Source organism: Lipotes vexillifer, unplaced genomic scaffold, assembly GCF_000442215.2.
Source record: "Lipotes vexillifer unplaced genomic scaffold, Lipotes_vexillifer_v1.1 scaffold788, whole genome shotgun sequence".
Classification (NCBI taxonomy): Eukaryota; Metazoa; Chordata; class Mammalia; order Artiodactyla; family Lipotidae; genus Lipotes; species Lipotes vexillifer.
This window is the reverse complement of record NW_006791862.1, coordinates 1,419,686-1,444,885: the sequence shown is the minus strand read 5'-3', so window position 1 is coordinate 1,444,885 and position 25,200 is coordinate 1,419,686. Positions and strand designations below refer to the sequence as shown.

Sequence of the window (25,200 nt, the reverse complement as noted above, 5' to 3'; positions counted from 1 at the left end):
TTTGGGGTACACAGGCCCTCCATTTAAGGTGCACGGGCTCAGTAGTTGTGGCGTGCGGGCCTAGCAGCCCCATGGCATGTGGGATCCTAGTTCCCTGACCAGGGATTGAACCGCGTGCCACGCATTGGAAGGCAGACTCTCAACCATTGGAGCAGCAGGGAAGTCTCCAGAACCAACATATTCTTAAATATAGCTACAAACCAGCATCTGCATATGACAGCAACTTGCTGGTATTCTCTTAGTTTCACTGTTGACTTCCCTCCAGGTTTATTATTACCAGTAGCCAATGTATATATGTGCAGAAAGAGTGCTCTATGCTCATTACTTCTTTTTTTAAAAATTTATTTTATTGACGTATAGTTGCTTCACTATGTTGTGTTAGTTTCTGGTGTGCAGCAAAGTGATTCACTTATGCATATAGATAATAGTTTCATGCTTATTACTTCTTGACTTGAACTGGATTCATGAGAATAAGGCACGAACAAAGGATAGCCAAACATGTTATTACCCTCCTTGATCGATCCATCTTTAGAGGAATGGTGGTCTCGGTTCTGGGAATGTGATTTTGGGTAGATGTATTATCAAGGACATTTCTGGCATGTAGGGACTTGATAATGCGCACTGCCTCTACTCCAGTTGCTCATTCTTTCTTTAGTTTACTTTCGTCTGCTTAATAATCTCAGCAGTGGGGACCGCGTGGGACCAGGAAGGAGAGGAGAGATGGACTGAGACATTCATATTGTCTTTTTATTTCCTTTTTACCACATAGTGTACACGTTTCCCTGGAAATAATATTAAATAATGACTGCATTCCTGTACTAGCCCCTAAGCTTATTTAGTTCATAATATGAATATATTCACAGTTGTATACTTTTAAAGTCTTCTTTAAATTATTGTTGTTAATTACTCAGTATTTTAACCACATTATAATTTAGATAGAATTCATGGGGTTAGCCAGGGAAATCTGGTCATTGATTATGAGAGAAAATGCATTCTGTATTCAAACAGTTCTTTCCACAAGGTATAGTTTGTGAGTGGGGAATGATTTCCTTGTTTCTTAATAACTAAACTGCTTGTGAGTTATTTTAAGGGCTGCTTTGGGGTTAGGGTTTTGTTTGATTTTGCTAGTCAATCTTTGAATTTTCTAGGTAATTCCATGACATCATAGATTTGGACTGGATGAGTGAAGTAGGTCAGGCCTCAAATAAGTCACTTTCTTTGCTGGATCTTACTGAGCTGAGAGAGAGCAAATAGTGTTTGTGTTAAAATATATATAACCTAATTTGCTGTTTTAACTATTTTCAAGTATACATTTAAGTGGCATTAATTACATTCACAGTGTTATGGAACTATCACTACTGTCTTTATCTAAAATGTCTTCATCACCCCAAACAGAAATTCTGTGCTTATTAAGTGATAATAATGCCACCTACCCCCCCCAATTCAGCCACTTTCTGTCTCTATTAATTTGCCTATTCTAAATATTTCATATATGTGAAATCATACAATATTTGTCTTTTTGTGTGTGGCTTATTTCCTTTGCATAATGTTTTCAAGACTCATCCATGTTGTATTATGTGTTACAACTTCATTTCTTTTTATGGCTGAATAATATCCCATTGTAACTAATAACTTTTAAAAGTGGTCAGTTTTATCTTAAACATCCTTCTCTGTAACATTTCTCTTACATTGTTGAAGTTTTTGTGTCTTGCTAATATATTTTAATGTCTTGAAAATATAAGATATCATGAATTCAGTGAAATTTTTGTTTTTCATTCTACCCCCTTTAAATTTGGGGGCATTGAAACAGTTCTGTATATTCACCTGACCTAGTCCCAGACTCATTTTCTGGTTTTAGAGATAAGGGTGGAGCTAGAAGCCACTGGGGATTTTGGCACGGTATCATGGTCCCAAAGTTTTTGCTGTCACTACTAGAACTCCCATTGGAAATCTGCTACCCCTCAGAGTTGGAATTAAGCTATTTGAATTGGGAAATGGGAACATTCCCTTCTAGGCACATGAACAAGTCCTTTTCCCCTGCTCCTCCTTAACCATAGTTAATATGCATACTGGTTAATCCCATGCTGCTCTCTAGACGGAATTAGATTAGTGAACAATAGGAGAATATTTAAGTCTTTAATCACTACCATGCAGCATAAAATTGTATTAGCTTAAGCAGAAAGGTCATAGCTTTGTTAGCTAAAATTTCCAAGCTTGATCATGTTCTTCTATCCTTATGTATAATACTGAGTTTTTAAAAAATTCTGAATATATTACATTTAATCTTGTTGCATTTAGCCTAGTGTCCCTGCCTAAGATGAATTTGATTCTATATTCTGCTACCTATTTTATTAGCCATTCCTTCCATCTTTGTCATTTACACAATTAACACACATGGCTTCTATGTCATAATCCAAATCACTGGGAAAAAGTGTTTAATAGTTATGATAAAATATAAAGTCCAGGTTGGCACTTCTTTATAGCCTTTTTTCCAAAGAAGGTATAGAATTTTTAATCAACACTCTTTGTGTTTATAATTTTCAATCAGATTTGCATGACCCTAACTATAATTATTCAGTCCACAATTTACTATATTATCTAAAATGTGTTATTATGACACCTTGTCAAATACGTTCCTAAATAAAGTCAGCATGTTTATCTTAATTCTTGTTAGTTAATTTGATCACTTTACCATTTTAAATTTCTGGAACATGATCTTTGTCGTAACATGGAAGCTAATTAACTTTTTGTAACTTCTAGGCTAGCTTTATAGTTAGGCATATGAGGAAATTGGTCTACTTCTTATGTGATCTCTTAAAGGGAAAGGTATATTTTTTAAAAATTCACTTTTCAGCATTTATTTTATTTTATTTTCATTTTTGGCCACAACGTGCTGCTTGCAGGATCTTAGTTCCCCACCAGGGTCTTAGTTCCCCATCAAACCCAGGCCCCCTGCAGTGGAAGCTAGGAGTCTTAACCACTGGACCGCCAGGAAATACCCATAAAAATTTACTTTTCTAGAGATTTGAATTGAGTCTTTTTTGAAAATAGTAGTAGAAAAATGTGAGAATTGATATATTCAATGATTAAAGGATTGTTTCATTCACTTGAAAATAGTTATTTACTATATTATGGTAAAATAAAAGGTATGTCAAGTTGACCTTTTGCCAGTTCCTATAGACTGTTTGTCTTTCCAAAACTAAACATTCATCACATCCTTGTAGGAGAATCTGAAGCATAAGATTAATCCAAGTCTAAAATTAATTTTGCTAAGATTTCTATATAAGATTCAAAATCATTTAAGTAAAAACAAGCGATATCTGTATAAATTTGATCTAAAATGCCCTACTTAAGGAGTAAACAAATGATTATCTATTATAATTATCTTTAAAAATGTATTTTTCTAATATTATTTATATAAAAAGGAATAGTGAGTGCTGAAAAGCAGTAAACAATCAGATAAAATCCCTGTCCCTCATGTGGCTTACATTTTTGTCAGGAGAGGCAGATAATAAGCAAAACATACAAAATGAAAAAATTGCCCATCTTTTAAAACTCTCAAATGACTGTACTTTGTATAATTTATTCTCTTCAGCTTTCCTTTAAGATAACATTAACTGAAGGGTATATGTTATTAGTTCTTTTGATCCTAAGGAGCAGAGAATCACTTAAGTTTCCTTAAATAAATGGTTGATTATAAGGAATACAAGAAAATAGGAATCTTAGACTACTACTGTGTCTGGTTTTAACATTGAAATGGGCTCACATTCAGAAGAATGAAATGGAGTTCAGGAACTTCAAAATTGTCTAGGATCCTGTGTATTTTTAATCATTAATGTGTCCCATGAATCTACTCCTAATTTCTTACAGTTGATAGCATTTAATGGGGAAGATTGCTGGTAGGTTGGTCAGAATGGGACTCTAGCTGCCAACAAACCTGGATGGTGGAGTGAAATGTCTATTTTCTTTTTTATTATTTTAATTAATTAATTTGGCTGCATTGGGTCTTAGTTGTGGCACACGGGGTCTTTCATTGCGGTGCTTGGGCTCTTTGTTGCAGAGCATGGGCTTCTCTCTAGTTGTGGCACAGGCTCCAGAGCACGCTGGCTCAGTAGTTGCAGCACGTGGGCTCTCTAGTTATGGCGTACAGGCTCTAGAGCGCGCCCCCTGCATTGGAAGGCAGATTCTTAACCACTGGACCGCCAGGGAGGTACCTGAAATGTCTATTTTCTTAAGTGCACTCAATAATTCAAAAAATATTTGCTGTCTGTAACGTATGAGGCACTAAAGGATTTATTGCAGTATTTAAGATCTAACAAAAATGTAAAGAAATAAAGCAGAATAAAAGCATTTTCTATACAGATGAAATCCTCTGTACCTTTCTCCCCACAATGTTCATTTCCCCACAGAAATCATAATTGTTTTCCTAAAATTGATGTTTCAGAAAAGTGGTGTTTCCAAAAATTGGTGTTTTAAGCTTTGGGGTTGGAACAAGACAGGTGTTTTAAAGTGGGAAACAAAATTCAAAGCTGCTTTCTAACAATAACTTAATAGGTTAAGGCACTAATTTTCTATTTTAAAAATCTTTTCTAAACAAACAAGGAGAACATTTGTGCTGAACAATCAGGTATAATCAGGTGTTTATTATTAGTTGATAGTGATAAACAGGTTCTAAGTAGAAGTTCTCCCATGTTTGTTTGTTTATTTTTAGTATGTTTTAATTGTGGTAAAATATTTATAACATAAAATTTACCATTTTAACTATTTTTAAGTACATGTTTCAGTGGCAATAATTTCATTCACCATGTTATGTTGTGTCCAGTCATCACCACTATCTATTTCCAAAGTTTTTCATCACTCCAAATAACATAAGGTTATTTTTCAGTCATAAAAATCCTGTTGATGGAGTTGGGTGACTCTCCATGACAGCTCTTTTTGTTGGTTCAGCTTTACAGGCAGTGTCAATTTTCCCCCCTTTTTTCTTTTTTTCCTGCACTGAAGGCAAAATGTTTATTTTCAATTTGTTACTCATTCGTAAGACAATAGTGCACATTTTAGTGGGTCTTTTTCTTTTAATGAATTTTTTGTGTGTGTGGTATAGTTGATGTACATATATATGTGTTTCAGGTGTACGAAATAGTGATTCACAATTTTTAAAGGTTTTATTCCATTTATAGTTATTATAAAATATTGGCTGTATTCCCTGTATTGTACAATATATCCTTGTAGCTTATTTATTTTATACATAGTAGTTTTCATCTCTTAATCCTTTACCCCTGTCTTGCCCCTCCCCTCTTTCTCCTCCCTGCTGGTAACCACTAGTTTGTTCTCTATATCTGTGAGTCTGTTTCTTTTTTGTTGTATTCACTACGTATTTGTTTGTTTGTTTTAGATTCCACATATGATATCGTACCGTATTTGTCTTTCTCTGACTTATTTCACTTAGCATAATACCCTCCAAGTCCATCCATGTTGTTGCAGATGGCAAAATTTCATTCTTTTTTATGACCGAGTAGTATTCCGTTGTGTATATGTATGTGTACACACACGCACCGCACATCTTCTTTATGCATTCATCTGTTAATGGATACTAGGTTGCTTCCATATCTTGGCTATTGTAAATAATGCTGTGAACATTGGGGTACATGTATCTTTTTGAATTAGTGTTTTTGTTTGGCAGTGTCAAATCTTTGGCACTTACATGTCAGAAAGAGCATCTATAAATCAGTCGTGAAGTAATGGAAGTCATGCTAGGGAGAGGTCTTGTGCAATTAGGTGCATGGCCCAGAAGTGGTGTCTGTCACTTCTATCCATAACCTTTTGGCCAGAAGTAGTCACACAGCCCTATTCAGCTTCAAGAAGCATGAGGAAATGTCTCCGTGCCTTATGTCCCCAAAGAAAGGAGAACTACCTTTGTGAGAGCATCAGAAGTCTTTTCTACAAATATCTAGGCCTAGTATTCTCATGCTTTATGCTCTCAGATTCCCTTTTGAAGTTACTGCTTAGAATTATCTTCTCGTTATCCTACTTCCGTGTTACCTTAGTTCAGTGATGTCCTCTAGAAAGGAACATAGAAACATTATTAATATTGAAACATTCAATCGATATCAAAATGTAATGATTAGTTGGAGGTGAAATGGAAAAGATTGCATGTATATGGGAGTATTAGTATAAATTCATGATGTGTTTTACTTTCCTAGATCTGTCCACTGAAAAGTTTGAGAAACAGTCACTAATACCCAGGCAATAAGCACCACTAGTATCCTGATTGTGATCTCTAAATACAACTTCCCACTTGAAAGAACAAGGCTGTTTGGAAAAATGTCTGATTCTAGGTCTGGGTCGGGGAATTTATAAAATGAGCTTAGAACATCTTGTCACAAGTAAGGAAGATGTAAGACACTACTTAGAGTCATATAGAAGGGATTCAGGAGTCAATTCGAAGAGTCTCCCTCTACAAAGGGATGGGCAAAAATGGGGAAATTGATCATCACTAAGGATAATTGTAAGGAGATTGAAACATATCAAATATATAGATATATATTTATTTATTTATTTATTGCGGTACGCGGGCCTCTCACTGTTGTGGCCTCTCCCGTTGTGGAGCACAGGCTCCAGACGCGCAGGCTCAGCGGCCATGGCTCACGGGTCCAACCGCTCCACGGCACGTGGGAGCTTCTCTGACCAGGGCACGAACCCGTGTCTTCTACATTGGTAGGCGGACTCTCAACCAATGCGCCACCAGGGAAGCCCCTCTATCTTTAACTTTTGATTTTATTTTCTCTTTGTTACTGTACCACAGAGAAGATCTCTCTCCATACTCTTCCCTCTCCTTCGGCAGTAGACTGCTGTTATTTATTCCTCAGTGTTTGCTAGCACAGTGGCGGAGGTGGGTGAGGGGTACCAGGGGCGGGGGGACATTCTCTGTTGTCCTATTTCCGTCTCAGTTCTAGGGGGTCATTATGTCTCTGGATCTTGGAGGGCAAGACTTTCTCAGTGATTCTGCCTTTCCCCCAATGGTAGGGGACTTTTAAAGGTCTGGGGCTTTAAAAATCAGGGATAGAAGGGGTTTTCTGTTACCTTCCTCTCGTTATGCAGGAGCTAACTAAAAATAGTTATTCTATGAAGTATACTTCTTATGTTCTTTTTATGTTTTATATATTCTGATTTGAGGCCATCTCCCTATGCTAGTTTTTGCTCTCAGTGGCACTAAACACACAGTTTTTGGCCTCAGCTGTCAGAGTATTATTAAATATATTTATAAATATCATTTAATGAATATGTATTTTCATATGTTGACCATTTAAGTTTTATTCCTTGAATTATCTTTAAAAGTGTATTTCAATGACAAATTCTGCATGGCAGATACTAGGTGGGGTTTTTTTCCTTTTTCTTTTTTAAACAACACAGCACTTGCCGATGCCAAATGTGTGGAGTTTTTTCCCCACATCAATCAGTTCTCCAAATCTTTCAACACCAACTGGGTGTCCTACAATTCAATTCAGTTCTGATACTAACTATCCAGAGTTAGTGCAGACCCCACAGGTCTGCCCCCCACTTCAGAAGTTGCCAATCGCAGGTCCCCGACCTCCTGTACTTCTGACCAATCAGCTATAAGTCGAGGGTTCCCATGCTCCCCTTCTGGGATTCCGTAATTTGCTAGAATGGCCCACAGAACTCAGGAAGTCACTTTATTTAATATCACCAGTTTATTATAAAGGATATAACTCAGGAACAGCCAAATGCAAAAAGATGCATGGGATGGCGGGGGGCAGTTAGGAGGGCGATGGTGCACAGTATTTTCTTGTCCTTTCTGGATGTTCCAACCTTCTTGCACCTTGATGTATTCACCAATAAACCCGTAGTTTAGGGGTTCTTATAGAAGTTCCATTACATAGGCATGAATGATTAAGTCACTTGCCATTGGTGATTAGCTCAGTCTTCAGCTCCTCTCCCTTTCCCTGACTTTGGGAAGTGGGGCTGAAAGTTCTAACCCTCTAATCACATCATTAGTTCCTCTGACTACCAGCTCCCATTCTGAGGCTTTGTAAGGACTCACCAAGAGTCACCTTATTAGCATAAATTCAGGTATGGTTTAAAGGGGTATTATCAATAACAAAAGATGCTCCTTTCACCTGTATCACTCTGGGAATTCCAAAGATTTTAGAAGCTCTTGTGTCAGGAACCTGGAGGAAGACCACATATATGTTTGTTGTATCACACTATCACACTGGGCACTCAACACAGAATTGTTGAATAAATGAATTTCTGTGATTGCTGTTACTGTCCCTTTCTTATGAATAGCTTTTCTTCTTTATTTCTGATTACCATAATGCTCAATTCTAAGAGTATAAAAATGTCTTTCTGTATTTTCTTCTTTTTTTTACTTAAAATTTGAATATACTTGACATATAACTTTGTATGAATTTAAGGTGTACAACATGTTAATTAGGTACATTTATATGTTGCAGTATAATTGCCACTGTATTTCTGAACATTCACTTAGAGAATGTTGATCTTTCAAATCAAAATTATGTATATATGTTTAACAGAGGTTGAAGGAAGTTGTCTAATTGCATGAAATCCTTATCACATTATTGGGACTATTGAAGGGGAGGAACTTACCTTTTTGGACCTTGATGAGGACTCCCAAGAGAAAGAAAATTCAGTGTGTGAGCCAGTGATATATGTACTTTAGGATAAGTACAGTATATTCTTGGCTGAGTGCCATAACAAGGTGTAAGGGAGGAAGAAGAGGGAGAGGAAACATCACTGCACTAAAATTTACCAGGACCTTGTTTGGAGATGGAGATGAGATTTGTTAAAGGTGATATCAGCCTCACATTCCTCGACAACTGAAATGTCTATAGTTGACTGTATCATTCATTTTCTCCTAGGTGATTTATTGTTCTTTTGGTGGAACATCCAAAGGACTGCACTTCAATAACTTAATAGTTGGACTTGTCCTTCTTACAAGAGGCAGAGATGAAGAGAAAGCAAAATGTGAGTACTTTTATTATCTCAAAATGTTAAAATACTACATCTGTGTACAGAATAATCTACCTCAAAATTTTGATGACAGTCAAAGGATTTGAAGTGATGTTTCTGCAAAGAAGATATACAAGTAGCCAGTAAGCACTTGAAAAAATGTTAAACATAAGAAGTTATTTGGGAAGTGTAAATTCAAATTACAATTAGATACCACGTAAGTGTAAGATAGACAATGAAGCCACTTTGGAAAACTGGCAGTTTCTCAAACTGTTAATCCCTGAGTTTTCATATGATCCCACAATTTCATTCCTAGGTATATACCCAAGAAAACTGAAAACATATATTCATTAAAAAAAAAAATGTTCCTAACAGCACTGTTCATAATGGTTACAAAATGGTAACAACCCTAATGCCCATCAACTGATGCATTCAGCATAAACAAAACGTGATATAACCAACAATAGAATATTACTCAACAATAAGAAGGAATAAAGTACTGTGTAAGAGCGGAAAAAATTTCCCTAATTAAGTTGATATAAGACAGATTAACAGGAGAAAACCAAACAAATTTTGTATGTACATACAGGAGCCCCATAAAAATATGAGACCCAAAGGGCAGCCAGGTAATTGAGGCTTATATAACATTCTGAGCTAAGGAAAGGGATAGGGATCTGAGGGTACAAGAGGAAGGGAGTCCATTCACAGGAAGGCAGAGATGTTTGGAGAACGAAGGTTGCCCTGTTATACTAATTTCTTAGGTAAAAAAGTATCTCTGATAATGACTCTCTTTCTGGTATGGGCCTTTTTTCCAATGTAAATTTAGGCTGTTGATGGGGAGGTAATGAGCATTTCTGAATCTGCTGGGTTTTGATCACCTTTAAGCTCAAAATAATTGTCAAGCCAAAGTGACGTATTTGGGGACAACAAATTCTGCTCTCCTCCAACAGATACATGCTACAACATAGATGAACCTGAAAGCGTTATGCTAAGTGATAAATGCCAGTCAAAATAGACCACACATTATGTGGTTCCAATCATATGACATGTCCAGATTAGGCAAATTTATAGAGACAGAATATAGATTAGTGGTTGCCAGAGGCTAGGGGGAAAGGGAAATGGAGAGCTTACTGCCAATGAGTATGGGGTTTCTTTTGTGTGAAAATGTTCTGTAATTAGATAGTGGTGATGATTGCACAGCTGTGTAAATATATTAAAAAACACTGAATTGCACACTTTAAAAGAGTGAGTTTTATGGAACGTGCCTTATATCTCAGTAAAGCTGTTATTTAAAAAATAAGTCTGAAGACATAGATTTAGCAATCTATTCTTGCCTTACTTCACAAATACAACCAGAAGTTCACTTGATAATACTTTATACAAATTCTTGGTAAAAGGTTTAATTATTTATAATGGTTTTACTTTTAACTTCAGAGATGAATTTTATTAGGTGAATTATGTAAGCCCAGAAGAGGATGGCACCTTTAAGTTCTGCTAAGCAGGGAAATTTTATATTACAATGAGACAGCATCATTTACCCTCTAAATGTGAAAGGGAAGACAACCTTAGTTGATCATTCATTGTCCATCTGCGTTTCCTAGGATATGAATTTATTTACTTAATTTTTAATTCATTCATTTGATTACTTATAATGTCCTATGTTTCCTCATTCTTTTCTTTGAGCTCCCCCAAGGCAAATCTGCTCTTAACAAGAATATTAGTAAACAATGTAAATTTTATTGAAAATTTTCCAGGGGAGATGAGAGGGAAATGTCAGATGGCAGTTAAAATTTAAGTGACAACATGGGAGGACTCAGCTAGAATTGCTCTATCCCTGACACTCTGACCCCAATGTCTGGCACATAGTAGGAATTCAGTAGTATAATTTGACTATTATCATAATTAATGATTCTCAGAGCAAAACATGGGAGAAAGACCAAGAGCAAAAGCTAGCTTGACCAATTACTATATGTATGACTCTGGGCCTCTTCCTTGATCTTCTGAGCCCCTGTTTTTCATCAATACAAGGATGAAAGTGACATCCACCCAAATCTTTCATTGTAAAACTCAGAAGAAAAAATGTATGTAAAGCACCTGGCAAGTATCAAGAACTAGCAGGCAATCAATAAATTGTTAACTTTTACTGTTTTCTCAAAGTGATTGTTTATATACACACATATGTACCTACAGTTAAACGTGTGAAAAACATTGAGGCCAAAGTAAACTTTCAAAGAAGAAAAAGAAAGAAGAAAATTTTCCAGGGAGAGTTTAGGAAGGTGTTTATATTAAAGAGTATGACGTTTTGCTCTAAAAATCCCTAGAATTTTACCCTTGCCCACTGGATGCTGGTCTTTCTCTCTTCTTTCTTCCTTTTCTAAGCTGCCCTCTTACTGCTTCTAAATCTCTCAGAATCTTCTTTCTCACTTCTGAATTTAGACTGTTGTTCTTCAGCTGTTTCCTTTTTTACAGTTTTGCTGAGGTATAATTGATATACAATAAAATGTACATATTTAAAGAGTGTACATTTTGATGTTTTCAGACATGTATATATCCACATTATCACAATCAAGATAATGAACATATCCCTAAACCCAATTTTATGTATTGGAATTTAACTGAGATCCTGATTTTTTCAAATTAACATCCCTCTACCAACAAACACATACTTTGGCTCCAGGTAGCCAATAAATAAAAATAACCAATTTGAGGGTCATAAACACATATATTTAAAATTTTAAATCATTTTTATTATACAATTGTATTAGTTTCCTAGGGCAGCTGTAACAAAGTACCACAAACTGGGTGGCTCAAAACAACAGAAATTTATTATCTCACAGTCTGGAGGCTAGAAGTCCAAAATTAAGTTGTTAGCAGGGCCTTACTGCCTCTGAAATCTACAGGGAAGAATCCTTCTTTTTACCTAACTTCTGGTGGTAGCCCTCAATCCTTGGTATTCCTTGGCTTGCAGTTGCATCACTCCAATCTCTTTCCATCTCATCATGTGGCTTTCTTCCCACTGTTTCTGTCTTGTCTTCTTATAATTAATCATATTGGGTTAAGACCCACCCTAATGACCTCATCTTAACTTGATTATATCTGACCTCATCTTAACTTGATTATATCTGCAGAGACCCTGTTTCATATAAGGTCACAATCATGGGTACTGAGGTTAAGACTTCAACATCTTTTGGAGCGGGGGGAATATAATTTAACCCATAACAGGTGGTCAGAGGCTTCTAGCAAATATTCCCCTTAAGAGAATCAGCCATGGCATGTGGGAGGGCAGGCAATGGAACCCACTGGGCCTTCAGAGGGATGGAATGTCTCTTCTATCTTTCTATCTCCTATCTTTACAAATAAGGTCATATTCTCAGGTACTTGGAGGTTAGGATTTCAGCATGTCTTTTGTGGGGATGCAGTTCAACTCATAACAGTACTATTTCAAACATACATGTAGTATGTACTTCCACCCAGCTTTATTATTTCTTACCATTGTGTCATATTTGTCCCAGAGCTTGTTTTTTAATAAATAAAAGATTATAGCCAAGGTGAGGCTCTTTCTCAGTATCCCTCCATGTTCCCATCCACATTCTTCCCTTGACAGAAGTAACCACTCTCATGAAATTGGTGATCTTTCATTCCTCGTGCAGGTCTTTATACATTTATGACATTTGTATGTATCCTTAAACATATCTTCAACTGTTTTACAGGTTTAAAACTTTTAAAATAAATTGTATACTATGCAGGTTTTGCAATTTGCTTTTTCCCCTGAATATTATTGATATTTACCCATGTTGAAACACTTAGTTCCTTTATTCTAACTGCTATATAGTATTTCATTGTGTGTGTGTGTGTGTGTGTGTGTGTGTGTCAGGTTACCTATTTTTTTTGTTGATAGACATTTATCTTTTCTTTCCTAAATTTTGCTATTACAAAGAATACTTCAGTGTATGTTGTACCTCATGTATGTATGTATGAGAGTTTCTCACAAGTGGAGGTGGAGTTGCCTAGAAATTGGATTTCTAGCATAAATATTCATCTTTACTAGATTTTGGCAAGGTGTTCTCTGAAGGGTTACAGTAATCTATACTCATTAACAGTATATGAGTTCCTGTTTATCCCAGTTTATTGCTAACACTTGGTATTGTCACACCTAAACATTTTTGCAAATTTGGTATTTGAAAAGATACCACATTCCTGTTTTAATTAGCATTGTTTTTTTAAGGAATAAATTAAATTATATATTTATAAAGTGCTTGGCACTAGTAATCACTCAATAATTGTTACCTATCTCTTCCCTCCCTACTTCCACCAGAGTACATTTAATCTATGATAAAATTACTTTATTCTTTCTTTCTCCTAGACATTTTTAGTCTTTTTGCAAGTGAATCCGGGAGCTATGTTATACGGGAAGAAATGGAAAGAATGCTCCATGTGGTGGATGGTAAAGTCCCAGATACACTCAGGAAGTGTTTCTCAGAGGTATATTTAAAGATTTACATTTCATCCCTCCCTGTGGACAAAGTATTAACTCTTAGTTGTATAATGAATTTAGCTGTGATGAATAGATGTTTATGTGTAGCATATTCTTGACATTTTTCTATTTAATGGTTGATGCTTTAACGATTTGTGTGCTATGCTCAAAGGTGCATGACACTCACTACTGCTGTGTTTGTGAATCTGAAAATTCCCAATTCCCAATAAAGGCAACTGTCTATACTTAACAGTATAATGAAACATACTCCCCCACTGTCACACCAGCACACATACAGACACACACACACAGGTGATCCTGCAGAAACAGCATTGCTTAGGTTGTGGTGCTCACTGCTTTTCATCGTGAGCATGTAGATATATCATTCATTGGCCTTGAGCCATAGGTGACCTCTATGATCCATCAATGCCTATTTTATCACTTATTTTACTTAATTGATTTGCATAGTGAAATATTTGGGTTTTAAAAATTTGTCATTTTCCTGTTTTCATAAATAATATATTTTCATTGTAAAAAACTTTAACAACAGAAAATGTGTATCTTTAACAGAGAAAATTCTTTTATTTCTTTTCAGAGGTCTGCTAATATGGGAAAAGTCCCAAGAGATGGCAGAGTAAAGTCCTTTTACAAGTTTCTTTGCTGCAGCACTCAGTGCTGTATGATTTCTTATGGGTGGCTATTTGACCCACTTCCATTTCACTTTCACTGCTCTTGGTTTTATTCAGAGAGTTTTAATTCAATTTAGTTTAGTCACCTTCCTAACTATATAAGCATTGATTGTGGTTCTTTTTTTTTTTTAATATAAATTTATTTTATTTATTTATTTATTTTGGCTGTGTTGGGTCTTCGTTTCTGCGCGCGCGCTTTCTCTAGTTGCAGCGAGCGGGGGCTACTCTTCCTTGCAGTACGTGGGCTTCTCATTGTGGTGGCTTCTCTCATTGTGGACCACAGGCTCTAGGCACACGGGCTTCAGTAGTTGTGGCATGCAGGCTCAGTAGTTGTGGCTCACAGGCTCTAGAGCACAGGCTCAGTAGTTATGGCTCACGGGCTTAGTTGCTCTGCAGCATGTGGGATCTTCCCGGACCAGGGATTGAATCCATGTCCCCTGCATTGGCAGACGGATTCTCAACCACTGCGCCACCAGGGAAGCCCATGTGTGTGGTTCTTATATCTCTTTGGACTCTCTGGCTTTACCTTTAGCTTTTCATCACTCTGGCTTTAAGTTTCCTCTGTGTTGATAGCACCTGGAGATTTCCCTTTCTTGCTTTTGAGCTCGGCTAAGCAGTTTTTGGTAGTAGTTATGGTGTTAACATTTTACTAAACATTTCTGTGTGTTCAGTGCAGAAGGATTGTCGTCCTGCATGTTTGGTTCTTACTTATTGACTGGAAGTTGCTGTGATGGTATTTCAGTACCTCAAGACAAACTAGATCATTTTTTTTCCCCCTAATAAAATTTGCTGACCAGAAAAAAAAAAAACTGATCTCATCTTTACAGTCCTGATTACTTGAATTTTTCACAGAGATGTTAAGTGCTTTGCTCATTTCTGGGGAGAATTATATATATATATATATATATATATATATATATATATATATATATATATATATATATGTATGTATGTATGTATGTATGTATATTTTTAATATTTATTTGTTTATTTTGCCATGTTGGGTCTTAGTTGCGGCATGCGGGATCTTTTGTTGAGGCATGCAGGCTTCTCTCTAGTTGTGGTGTGAGGGTTTTCTCCCTCTAGTTGTGGCATGCAGGCTCCAGGGCACGTGGGCTCTGTAATTTGTGGCACACGGCCTCTAGATGAGACGCGCAGCCTTAGTTGCCCCGCGGCATGTGGGGTCTTAGTTCCCTGATCAAGGATTGAACGGGCATCCCCTGCATTGGAAGGTGGATTCTTTACCACTGGATACCAGGGAAGTTCCTATTTTTTTTCATTTTAATAAGGTTTTTGCAGACATTGCCATTTTATAGATGGGGATTAAATGTGGTTAGCCACCCAGTTCTCTTATAATTTAGGCACAATAGCAGGTACATATATTAGATAATAATTAGTGCTATAGGGAAAAATAAAGTAGACTACAGGGCATAGGTGGTGATGGGGAGGAGGTAGCCAAGTGTAGGTATTTTGTATAGTATAGTTAGGAGAGGCTTATCAGATAAAGTGACATTTGAACAAAGAATTTTAAGGAAGTGAGAGAGAAAACCCACGCGGATATCTAGGGAAAGCATTTTTCATGAAGAGAATATAGCAAAAGCCCTCAGGGGAAGTGTGCTTGACTTGTTCAAGGAACAAGAAGAGGTCAATTTAGCTGGAATGGAATGAGCAAGGGAATAGTAGGAAATGAAGCTACAGAGGTTGGGGGAGGGGGTGGGATGGGGTAGGGAGATTACACATGGCCCTGTAGGACAGTGTGAGCTCTTCAGCTTTCACCCTGAGTGAGATAGAACTCTCTAGAGGTATTTGAGCAGGAAAATATATGAGTTTTTGTTGCTGTTGTTTAATTACTTTTTTTTTTTTGGCTGCGTTGGGTCTTCGTTGCTGTGCGCGGGCTTTCTCTAGTTGCAGCGAGCAAAGGCTACTCTTCCTTGCGATGCATGGGCTTCTGATTGTGGTGGCTTCTCTTGTTGCGGAGCACAGGCTCTAGGGCGCACAGGCTTCAGTAGTTGTGGCTCGCGGACTCTAGAACACAGGCTCAGTAGTTGTGAAACATGCACTTAGTTGCTCCACAGCATGTGGGATCTTCCTGGACCAGGGCTCAAACCCGTGTCCCCTGAATTGGCAGGTGGATTCTTAACCACTGCACCACAAGGGAAGTCCTAATTACATTTTAAACGTCATCATTTTGGCTCTTACGTAGAGAGTACACTGAACAGAGTCTGATTAAGGTATCTGAATAATCCAGGGAAGAGGTCATGGTGTAACAGTGAGGTGATGAGACTTTTCAGATTCTGCATTTATTTTGAAGGTGGAGTTGACAGGACCATTTCTTGTATTGATGATGGGCTGTGAGTGAAAGAGAAAAGGATGATTAAGGTGTTTCGCTTGGTTTAGTAAATGAATGGAGTTGCCATTAACTGAGATGGTTAACGCTATAGGAGAGGGAAGTTGGAGGTTTCAAAAGCAAGAGAAGTTTAAGACATAATTAGAGAATCATATTAGACATTCGGGTGGAGTGGTAACTGTGCTTTTTGACATATAAGTTGGAGTTCAGAGGAAAGGATTTGTTGGCTTATAGATGTGGATGAGGTCATCTAGGAGTGAATTAAGATAGAAAACGGATTGGAAGACTGAGTCCTGTACTCTGACGTATGGCGAGATGATGAAGAATCAAAACAGGAGCCTAAGGAATAGCCTGTGAGGAGGAACGAAAGAGAATGGTGTCCTAGAAGCCAAGAGATAAAAATGTTTCAGGAGGAAGGAGTATTTAACTACGTCAAATAAGCCGAAAGATCAAGTGAGTTGTCCTTTGATCACTGAGAAGTGATCATTAGATTTGACAACATGAAGTGTAGGTGATTGGTGTAGGTCCTGTGGAGTTAAAAAATCACTGGAGTTAGGATACTAGAAGGAGTGTGCTCATAAGAGGAAATTGTGACAGGGAGAGTGGAATGCTTAAAATTGCATTTATTGGAAAGGGAATGGATTTATAATAAAAATATCAATATAAGACTATGGTAATAAATGGTTGGGTTAGTCTTGTATGAAGGACAAGACCTATGGAAGAGGGAGTATCAAAGAAATGAGAGGCCTAGGTTTTGGGATACTCGTGTATAGCTGTTTAAATCATTAGGTACTTAAGGTTGATTTTAAAAAAACAAGACTGTAAATGGGCTAATTTTACCTAATTCAACTATTTGATGTATTTATCTGCTGTAATTTCTGAGTAATGTGTGTGATGTGATCCAGACCCTTGCTTTTCAAGTTACCATGTTTCAGTAACTTGAAATGAAGGAAATCCACATAGGAGTTATATTGGTTTATTCTTACTGAATTTTTTTGGTTGTTGATTTTCAAGGTGGAAATTCGTATTTTACATTGTTCTTCAAAGATGTATCAGTTTCAGAAGTCTGTTTATTTTTATTTATTATTTTTTTTTGCGGTACGCGGGCCTCTCACTGTTGTGGCCTCTCCCGTTGTGGAGCACAGGCTCCGGATGTGCAGGCTCAGCGGCCACGGCTCATGGGCCTAGCCGCTCCGCAGCATGTGGGATCTTCCCGGACCGGGGCACGAACCCGTGTCCCCTGCATCGGCAGGCGGACTCTCAACGACTGCGCCACCAGGGAAGCCCAAGTCTGTTTATTTTTGGTTGCCTTTTATAGTACTGGAAAATTTTTTTTCTAGACTGCTGTTATGACAGTTTATAAAAGGAGACTTTCCCTTTACTTCCCTTATTTAGAGCCATGATTCAAAAACATAAAAAGTCAGGTTTGGCAGATGGAATTTTGGTGCTACCAGTTATATGGAGTGATCCCAATGGGCAAGTGGATTTCAGAGATTGCTTTATATTTCACTAAGTCGGCCAGGCAGTGAAGTGTATAGTTTAGGCACAGAGACTTTGGAGCCTTGACTACCTGGGTTCAATCCTATCTCTGAATGCATAACTTTTTGTAGCCTCAGTTTTCTCGTGTGTAAAATGGGGATAATAGTATCTCCTATAGAGGGTTGCTTGAGGATTAAATGAATATAAAAATACTTAGAATGGTGCTTAGGGCATTGTAAATACTCAATAAATATTACCTATATGTGAAGGTGGTAGAATAATAGGCAGCTTCTTTCTTTCTTAGTGGTACATGAAGGTGCATCTTATAACAACATCTTAGCTTCACTGAAACCATTGAAACTACCACGTTCAACTGAATCTAAGATGCCATCGATTAATAAGATGCGCTTTTATGTATTATAAAGAACAAAAAACCTGCGAGTTACAATTGAAGGGTATTATTGATTTTAAGACTTTTCCCAATGTCAGAGATGTTAACTTGTAAAAATTAGTAGACTACAGGGCATAGGTGGTGACCTTGCATCAGCTTGTAGGGTTTATACTGCAAACCCTCTTTCTAGACTAAATGTGGGGTAGAGAAAGAATATGGCTATGATTCTCTAAACATGTTGGCAATGTCCTCACATCCCTGCAGCAAGTCTGAATGCCATATTCTTCCATGTAGAAAAACAAGACTTCCAATGTTGTCTTGGTCGCTTGGATTGCACTGTTAAGTGTTCTGAAACCATGAGGCTTAAGCATGTTGCTATACTTAATAGGATGCTACTAATAATATAGAAATTATTTCTACCATAACTCTTTTAGGTTCTAAGTTATTTGTATCCCTTAATATCTCCATCAGGATTAGAGCTGCTAGGCTCCTGAGTGTCATTCTTCATTGTATTTCTATGTGGGTTGCTTCTGCCTTTTTTCTCATAGAAACATCTGGCCCTCCCTCTACCTGGGTCTTCTTGTCTTCCAGTCAAAGAGATTGACTTACACAGCCATATGATGTTCTTTCTCAGCCTGGATACTTTTTTTCTCCAGAAATTTAGCAAGACAAATACCTGGAAAGAAAGCAAAGAAATAGAAATCTCCTTGCTTCTTTTTGTATTCTAGTTGACTTGTGAATACATGTTTTCAGTGATGTCTTTTGGAGGAGGACTCCTGGATAGATTTTAATTCGCCAATGAAATTTAAAAGAGTATTTAAATTCCATACATATTTAATTAAAATATGCTAATTCCGACCAATTGAAGTACTGAAGAAGAGGGATGAAGCAAGTGAAAAGTTGGTTTTATTAAATATTGAAAGAAATTCAGTTTACTGATTTCAGGATATACCTTAGCAAATAAAATGTGACTTATTAGTAGAAATGCACTGCTTTAATGAATTGATGAAATAATTTGCATATAGATTTTATGCAAATGAAAGTTCTGAAGTACAATTATATTTGAAAATTTTTATTTCCAGGTATATAGCCTATAGTGATATTTAGATAATTCTTCCTTTATAGATAGTAGAAGGGTAAATGTCAATTAAATGCAAATTTTCAAGTTGTGTAAGTTCCAAGTAGGTACCTTAAAATTTGACTAAACCTATGTTTTCTTGTTTTAATTTTAGGGCGAAAAGGTAAACTATGAAAAGTTTAGAAATTGGCTTCTTCTAAACAAAGATGCTTTTACCTTCTCTCGTTGGCTACTGTCTGGAGGTGTATATGTGACGCTCACTGATGATAGTGATACTCCCACTTTCTACCAAACTCTGGCTGGAGTCACACATTGTAAGTAGTGGCATTTCATTGTGTTCTGTTCACTTTTTAATACAATTGCCTGGTAATACGAGAATATGAGAATATGCCTTTTATCGGTGGGTTTTTTCTTCCAAAGTATAGTAAAATGGAATACTGGAGGCTTGAGTACATAGCTGAAAAGGAAAACTCTCTTTTTTGTCTACTCACTGAATACTTTTGTACTCCAAATGTGTGGTGTGTTTTTTTTTTCCCCCACACCAAGCAATTCTCCAGTGCTCTATGGATACCAACTGGGTGTCCTGCATCTCAGTTCAGTCTGACACTGTCTACCTGGGGTTAGCACAGACCCCACAGTTTTAGGGCTCGGTCTCGAAAGACTGCCCCTCTGCTCCCCACTTCAGACGCCAAGTCCAGATTGTGACCTGTGCTTCTGACCAACCACCCATAAATGAGACTTCCCATGACCCCCTCCTTGGGTTTGGTAATTTACTAGAACAGTTCACAGAACTTCAGGAAACAGTTACATTTACTGATTCATTATATAATAAAGGATATGTTGAAGGATACAGATGAACAGATACATAGGGCAGGATCTGGAAGGGCCCCAAACACAGGAACTTCTGTCCCTGTGGAGCTGGGATGCCCCAATTCTTCTGGCATGTAGATGTGTTTACCAGTCTAGAAGCTCTCCAGACCCTGTGCTTTGGGGATTTTTGTGCAGGCTTATTACATAAGTATGCCTGATTATTAACTACATTTCTAGTTCATCTTCCCTCTCCAGAGAATGGGGAATGGGGCTGAAAGTTCCGAGTTTCTAATTATGGCTTGGTCTTTCTAGTGACCAGCCCCTTTCTAAGAGCTTACCAAAAGTCATCTCAGACATTAAAACAAAAGATTCCTATCACCCAGAAAATTGTGAAGAATTTAGGAGCTCTGTGTCAGAGATTCCTATCACTCAGGAAATTACAGGAATTTGGTCAAAGAGCAAATATTAGCAGGAACCAGGCTCAATATTACTATTTCACAGTAACCCTCTACTAATTGTCCTTAACCAAGCTGTATTAGTTTCCTAGGGCAGCTGTAACAAATTACCACAATCTGTAAACTGAAAAAACAGAAATGTATTCTCTCACAGTTCTGGAAGCTAAAATCAAAGTGTTAACAGAGCCTTGTTGCTTCTGAAGGCCCTAGGGGAGAATCCTTCCTTGTCTCTCCCAGCTTCTGGTGACCCCAGGCTTTGCTTGGCTTGTAGCAGCGTAACTCCAGTCTCTGCCTCCGTCTTCCCATGGCCTTCTCTGTGTGTGTCTATGTCCTCTCCTCTTCTTTTAAGGATACCAGTCATTGGATTTAGGGCCCAGTCTATATTCAGGATGATTTTAACTCAAGGGCCTTAATTCATTACATCAGCAAAGACCCTATTTCCAATAAGGTCACATTCTGTGATTGCAGGTGATAATGAATTTTTGAGGGACAGTATTTAGTCTTCCACAACACAGGCCTAAGTGTTAACTTCTACTGTTCTTCTTTCCTGTGGTTACAGAATTGTAACTACACTGGGCTTTTGCTTATGCTACTCCTTAACACTAGAATGAATGCCTTTCCCTTTTATTCTTCCTATAAACCTTAGTCATCTTTGAAGACTTAAATCACATGCTGCTTGGTTTTCATAAAACATTTTCTTGCCTTCCTGTGAGAAATCATCTCTCCTTCCTCTGAACTCTCATAACACCATTTTTGTACCCTTCTTGAATGAACTTATCACTTTTGTCCTTGTATTATAATTATTTATAGCATTCCATTTATTTGTACATGTCATCTCTCTTAAATCATAGAGAGTCTGCATTATTTTTTTATTCACCCTGTGTCAAGCCTTAAATAAGTATTTGTTGACTGAGTAGAGGACCTTGGGTATCAAGTGCTATTTGTATCTATTTGTTCATATAATTTATGAGTTGGCTACTAGTTATACACCAGCTACTTTCCCTCTCATTTTCATTCCATTGTCACCAGAAGTTCTGACAGATAAATTCTGGCATGAATAGGCAATGAATTTGATGTTCCTACTTTTCAATGCCCCCGCCTTTATTTTTGATAGGAAAGCCTTTTAAAAAAAAATTGTTTTGTATAAAAAATTAGGGAATCTTTTTATACTTACTTTAAGCTCTATCTAACTTACATTAATATTTAAGTTGTCAGTCATGTGGATATTCTGGTGAACTCTTGCTTTCGTTTGTGATGGTATGGTAAATTATTTTTCTATTATTATTGGCTAAAGGTGTGATTACTTTCCTTGAATGACTTATGTTACAGAAAAAATTATTCTGACATTTGTTAAAATGGTAAACAAGACTTTATTCAAGACTTTTGCAGTAGCATATTGCAATAGGGGAGAGAGATTGGTCTTACCTCCACATATTACAAGGACAAGTAATTTTTAGCCAAGGAGCAAGGTGAGGGGGTCAGTGGAGAGAAAATTACTAAGAGGAATCATCAAGGGTAGGGGAATTCTTGCTAAAAGTAGGCTGAAGACTTATTCACTAAATATGGGGTATGAGGAACTTGATCAGATATCATGAATAGGGGGATGATTTAGCAGGATTCTTTGCTAAGATTCAGCTGGGCAGGGCTTCCCTGGTGGTGCAGTGGTTAAGAGTCTGCCTGCCAATGCAGGGGACACGGGTTTGAGCCCTGGTCCGGGAGGCTCCCACGTGCCACGGAGCAACTAAGCCCATGCGCCACAACTACTGAGCCTGCGTTCTAGAGCCTAGGAGCTACAACTACTGAGTCTGTGCACCACAGCTACTGAAGCCCACGTGCCCTAGAGCCCGTGCTCTGCAACAGGAGAAGCCACTACAATGAGAAGCCTGCGCACCTCAGCAAAGAGTGGCCCCTGCTCGCTGCAACTAGAGAAAGCTCACACGCAGCAACGAAGACCCAACGCAGCCAAAAATAAATAAATAAATAAATAAAATTTATGGGGAAAAAAAAAAGATTCAGCTGGGCAGGCCAAAGACAGGATATGGAGGCCAACTTCCAGGCCTAGTAGAAAAGAGGGCTCAAAGGAGTAGGACTAAAGTTTGGTCAAGGAGAGAGTCTTTGTCAGTTGCTTAAAGTTAAATTAGTTCTGACATACTTTGCAAATGCAAATGCAAATGCTGCTTATTGCTTGTTTTTGAAAGCACCGTATTAAAGATTACAGATTTATTTAAATTTAATGAGTCAAAATAATGATCAAAATGTTAAAAATATTATCCCATTATATGGCTCCATTTTAATTTGAAAATGATCTTTTCTATTTATTTTTTTATCAAGTGGGAAGATTTTTGGATTTTTAATGGTATCTAAAAGTACAATGCCTTTGCCTTGTTAAAAAATATTTTATCTTGGGATTCCCTGGTGGCGCAGTGGTTGAGAGTCTGCCTGCCGATGCAGGGGACACAGGTTCGTGCCCCGGTCCGGGAAGATCCCACATGCCGCGGAGTGGCTAGGCCCGTGAGCCATGGCCGCTGAGCCTGCGCGTCCGGAGCCTGTGCTCTGCAACAGGAGAGGCCACAACAGTGAGAGGCCCGTGTACCGCCAAAAAAAAAAAAATATATATATATATGTATATGTATATATATATATATATACACATATATATATATATATTATCTTGAATTATTTAAAATATTAATGCAAATGCATTGTTTCACCTGAAATAATGACCTAATTTCTAAACTGAAAGGTTTCTTCTTAGGGTCATTCATTGTACCTGCTAATATCTCTGCAGCATTTTAGCACTATTGACCATTCAGTTTTCTTGAAATTCTCTTCTCCTTTGGTTTTGAAACATTGTAGTTTTCTAGCTTTTTATTATTTCTTTTGACTTTTCTTTACTGCTATCATTTTTCTGTTTACTTTTTGAGTGTAAGTTATTTCTCGTGGATCAGCCTTTAGCCCTATTAAATGGCATACATGCTTTGCTTCATTACAGCCTTTTTTTTTTTTCTTTTGCTTATCTTTGCAGGTGATACCTAGATGAAGTTTTCTGATCTTGAGGTATCTCTCAAACTGCATATTCATTTTAATAAATGCCTCCTGGTTATATATTCTAACATCTTACTCTCATGTCTAAAACCAAATTTATCTTTCCTCACTTCAGTCCATCTATAGGTAAAAAAGCAAACAGCCTATTCTTCCTCCTCTCTTTTCTTTTTTTTTCTTTTTCTTTTTAAATTGAACTATAGTTGCTGTACAATATAATGTAAATTATGGGTGTATAATATAGTGATTCACAATTTTTAAAGGTTATACTCCATTTATAGTTATTTAAAATATTGGCTATATTCCGTGTTGTACAATATACCCTTGTAGCTTATTTTATACTTAATAGTTTGTACCTCTTTATTCTCCTACCTCTATATTGCCCCTCCCCCCTTCCCTCTTCTTACTGGTAACCACTAGTTTGTTCTCTATGTCATCTGTGAGTCCACTTTTTTTGTTGTTGTTATATTCACTAGTTTGTTGTATTTTTTAGATTCCATGCCTCCTGTCTTTTCCATCTTGGTTACTAGCATCTGTAATTCTAGTAATCCAATTTGAGGTTACCTTTGACTTCTTTATCAAGCTTCATATTAGATCCTATCAATCTTTTTTTTTAATATATATAAATTTATTTATGGCTGTGTTGGGTCTTTGGTGCTGTGTGTAGGCTTTCTCTAGTTGCGGCGAGTGGGGGCTACTCTTTGTTGTGGTGCACGGGCTTCTCATTGCGGTGGCTTCTCTTGTTGCGGAGCATGGGCTCTAGGTGTGCAGGCTTCAGTAGTTGTGGCACGTGGGCTCTAGAGCTCAGGCTCAGTAGTTGTGGTGCACAGGCTTAGTTGCTCTGAGGCATGTGGGATCTTCCCGGGCCAGGGCTCGAACCCATGTGTCTTGCATTGGCAGGCAGACTCTTAACCACTGCACCACCAGGGAAGCTCTAGATCCTAACAATCTTAACTCAGCCATATTTCTTACATCTTTCTTTGCTACTGTCATCATTGTAATAGCTTTCCTTATTTATCTGACTACAGGTTAATGATAGGAAAGAATGAAAGACAAGTTTTCTGGTTTTGGTTTTTTAGTTTGCGTTTAAAAAAAATAAAAACCATTCTTAATTTCCCTGCTTAGAAACCTTTGAAAATTCTTCATTTTCTGTAGAATAAAGTTTTAAAAGCCTTAGTATAACTCTCAAGTCTCTTAGTTTATTATTCTTAATTTTCCATACCTGTTTCTCCTCACATATGTTCTCTGCTTCAACTGCAGAGCCCTGGTCAATATTCCATGACTATATCATGAACTACCCTATCTACCATCATTCCTAATATTCCTTCATTTAAGAGCACATTCCATCTTTCAGTTCTTGACAATTGAAATACTTTGTCATCAAACCCAACTCAGATGCTGTCATGCCTTCTCCATTTTTCTGCAGTTTGAATTAATCACTTTTCTC

At 37.3% G+C, this 25,200-nt stretch overlaps 1 protein-coding gene across 1 annotated transcript in view; it reads left to right on the top strand.

The window, feature by feature from the left end:
• Positions 1-25,200, top strand: part of USP32 (ubiquitin specific peptidase 32) — a 200,329-nt gene that overhangs the window by 92,311 nt on the left and 82,818 nt on the right. The window contains exons 3-5 of the mRNA XM_007464900.1: positions 8,898-9,003; positions 13,352-13,470; positions 19,601-19,760. Coding sequence (XP_007464962.1) covers positions 8,898-9,003; positions 13,352-13,470; positions 19,601-19,760 — 385 coding nt within the window. The remainder of the gene's footprint in view (positions 1-8,897; positions 9,004-13,351; positions 13,471-19,600; positions 19,761-25,200) is intronic.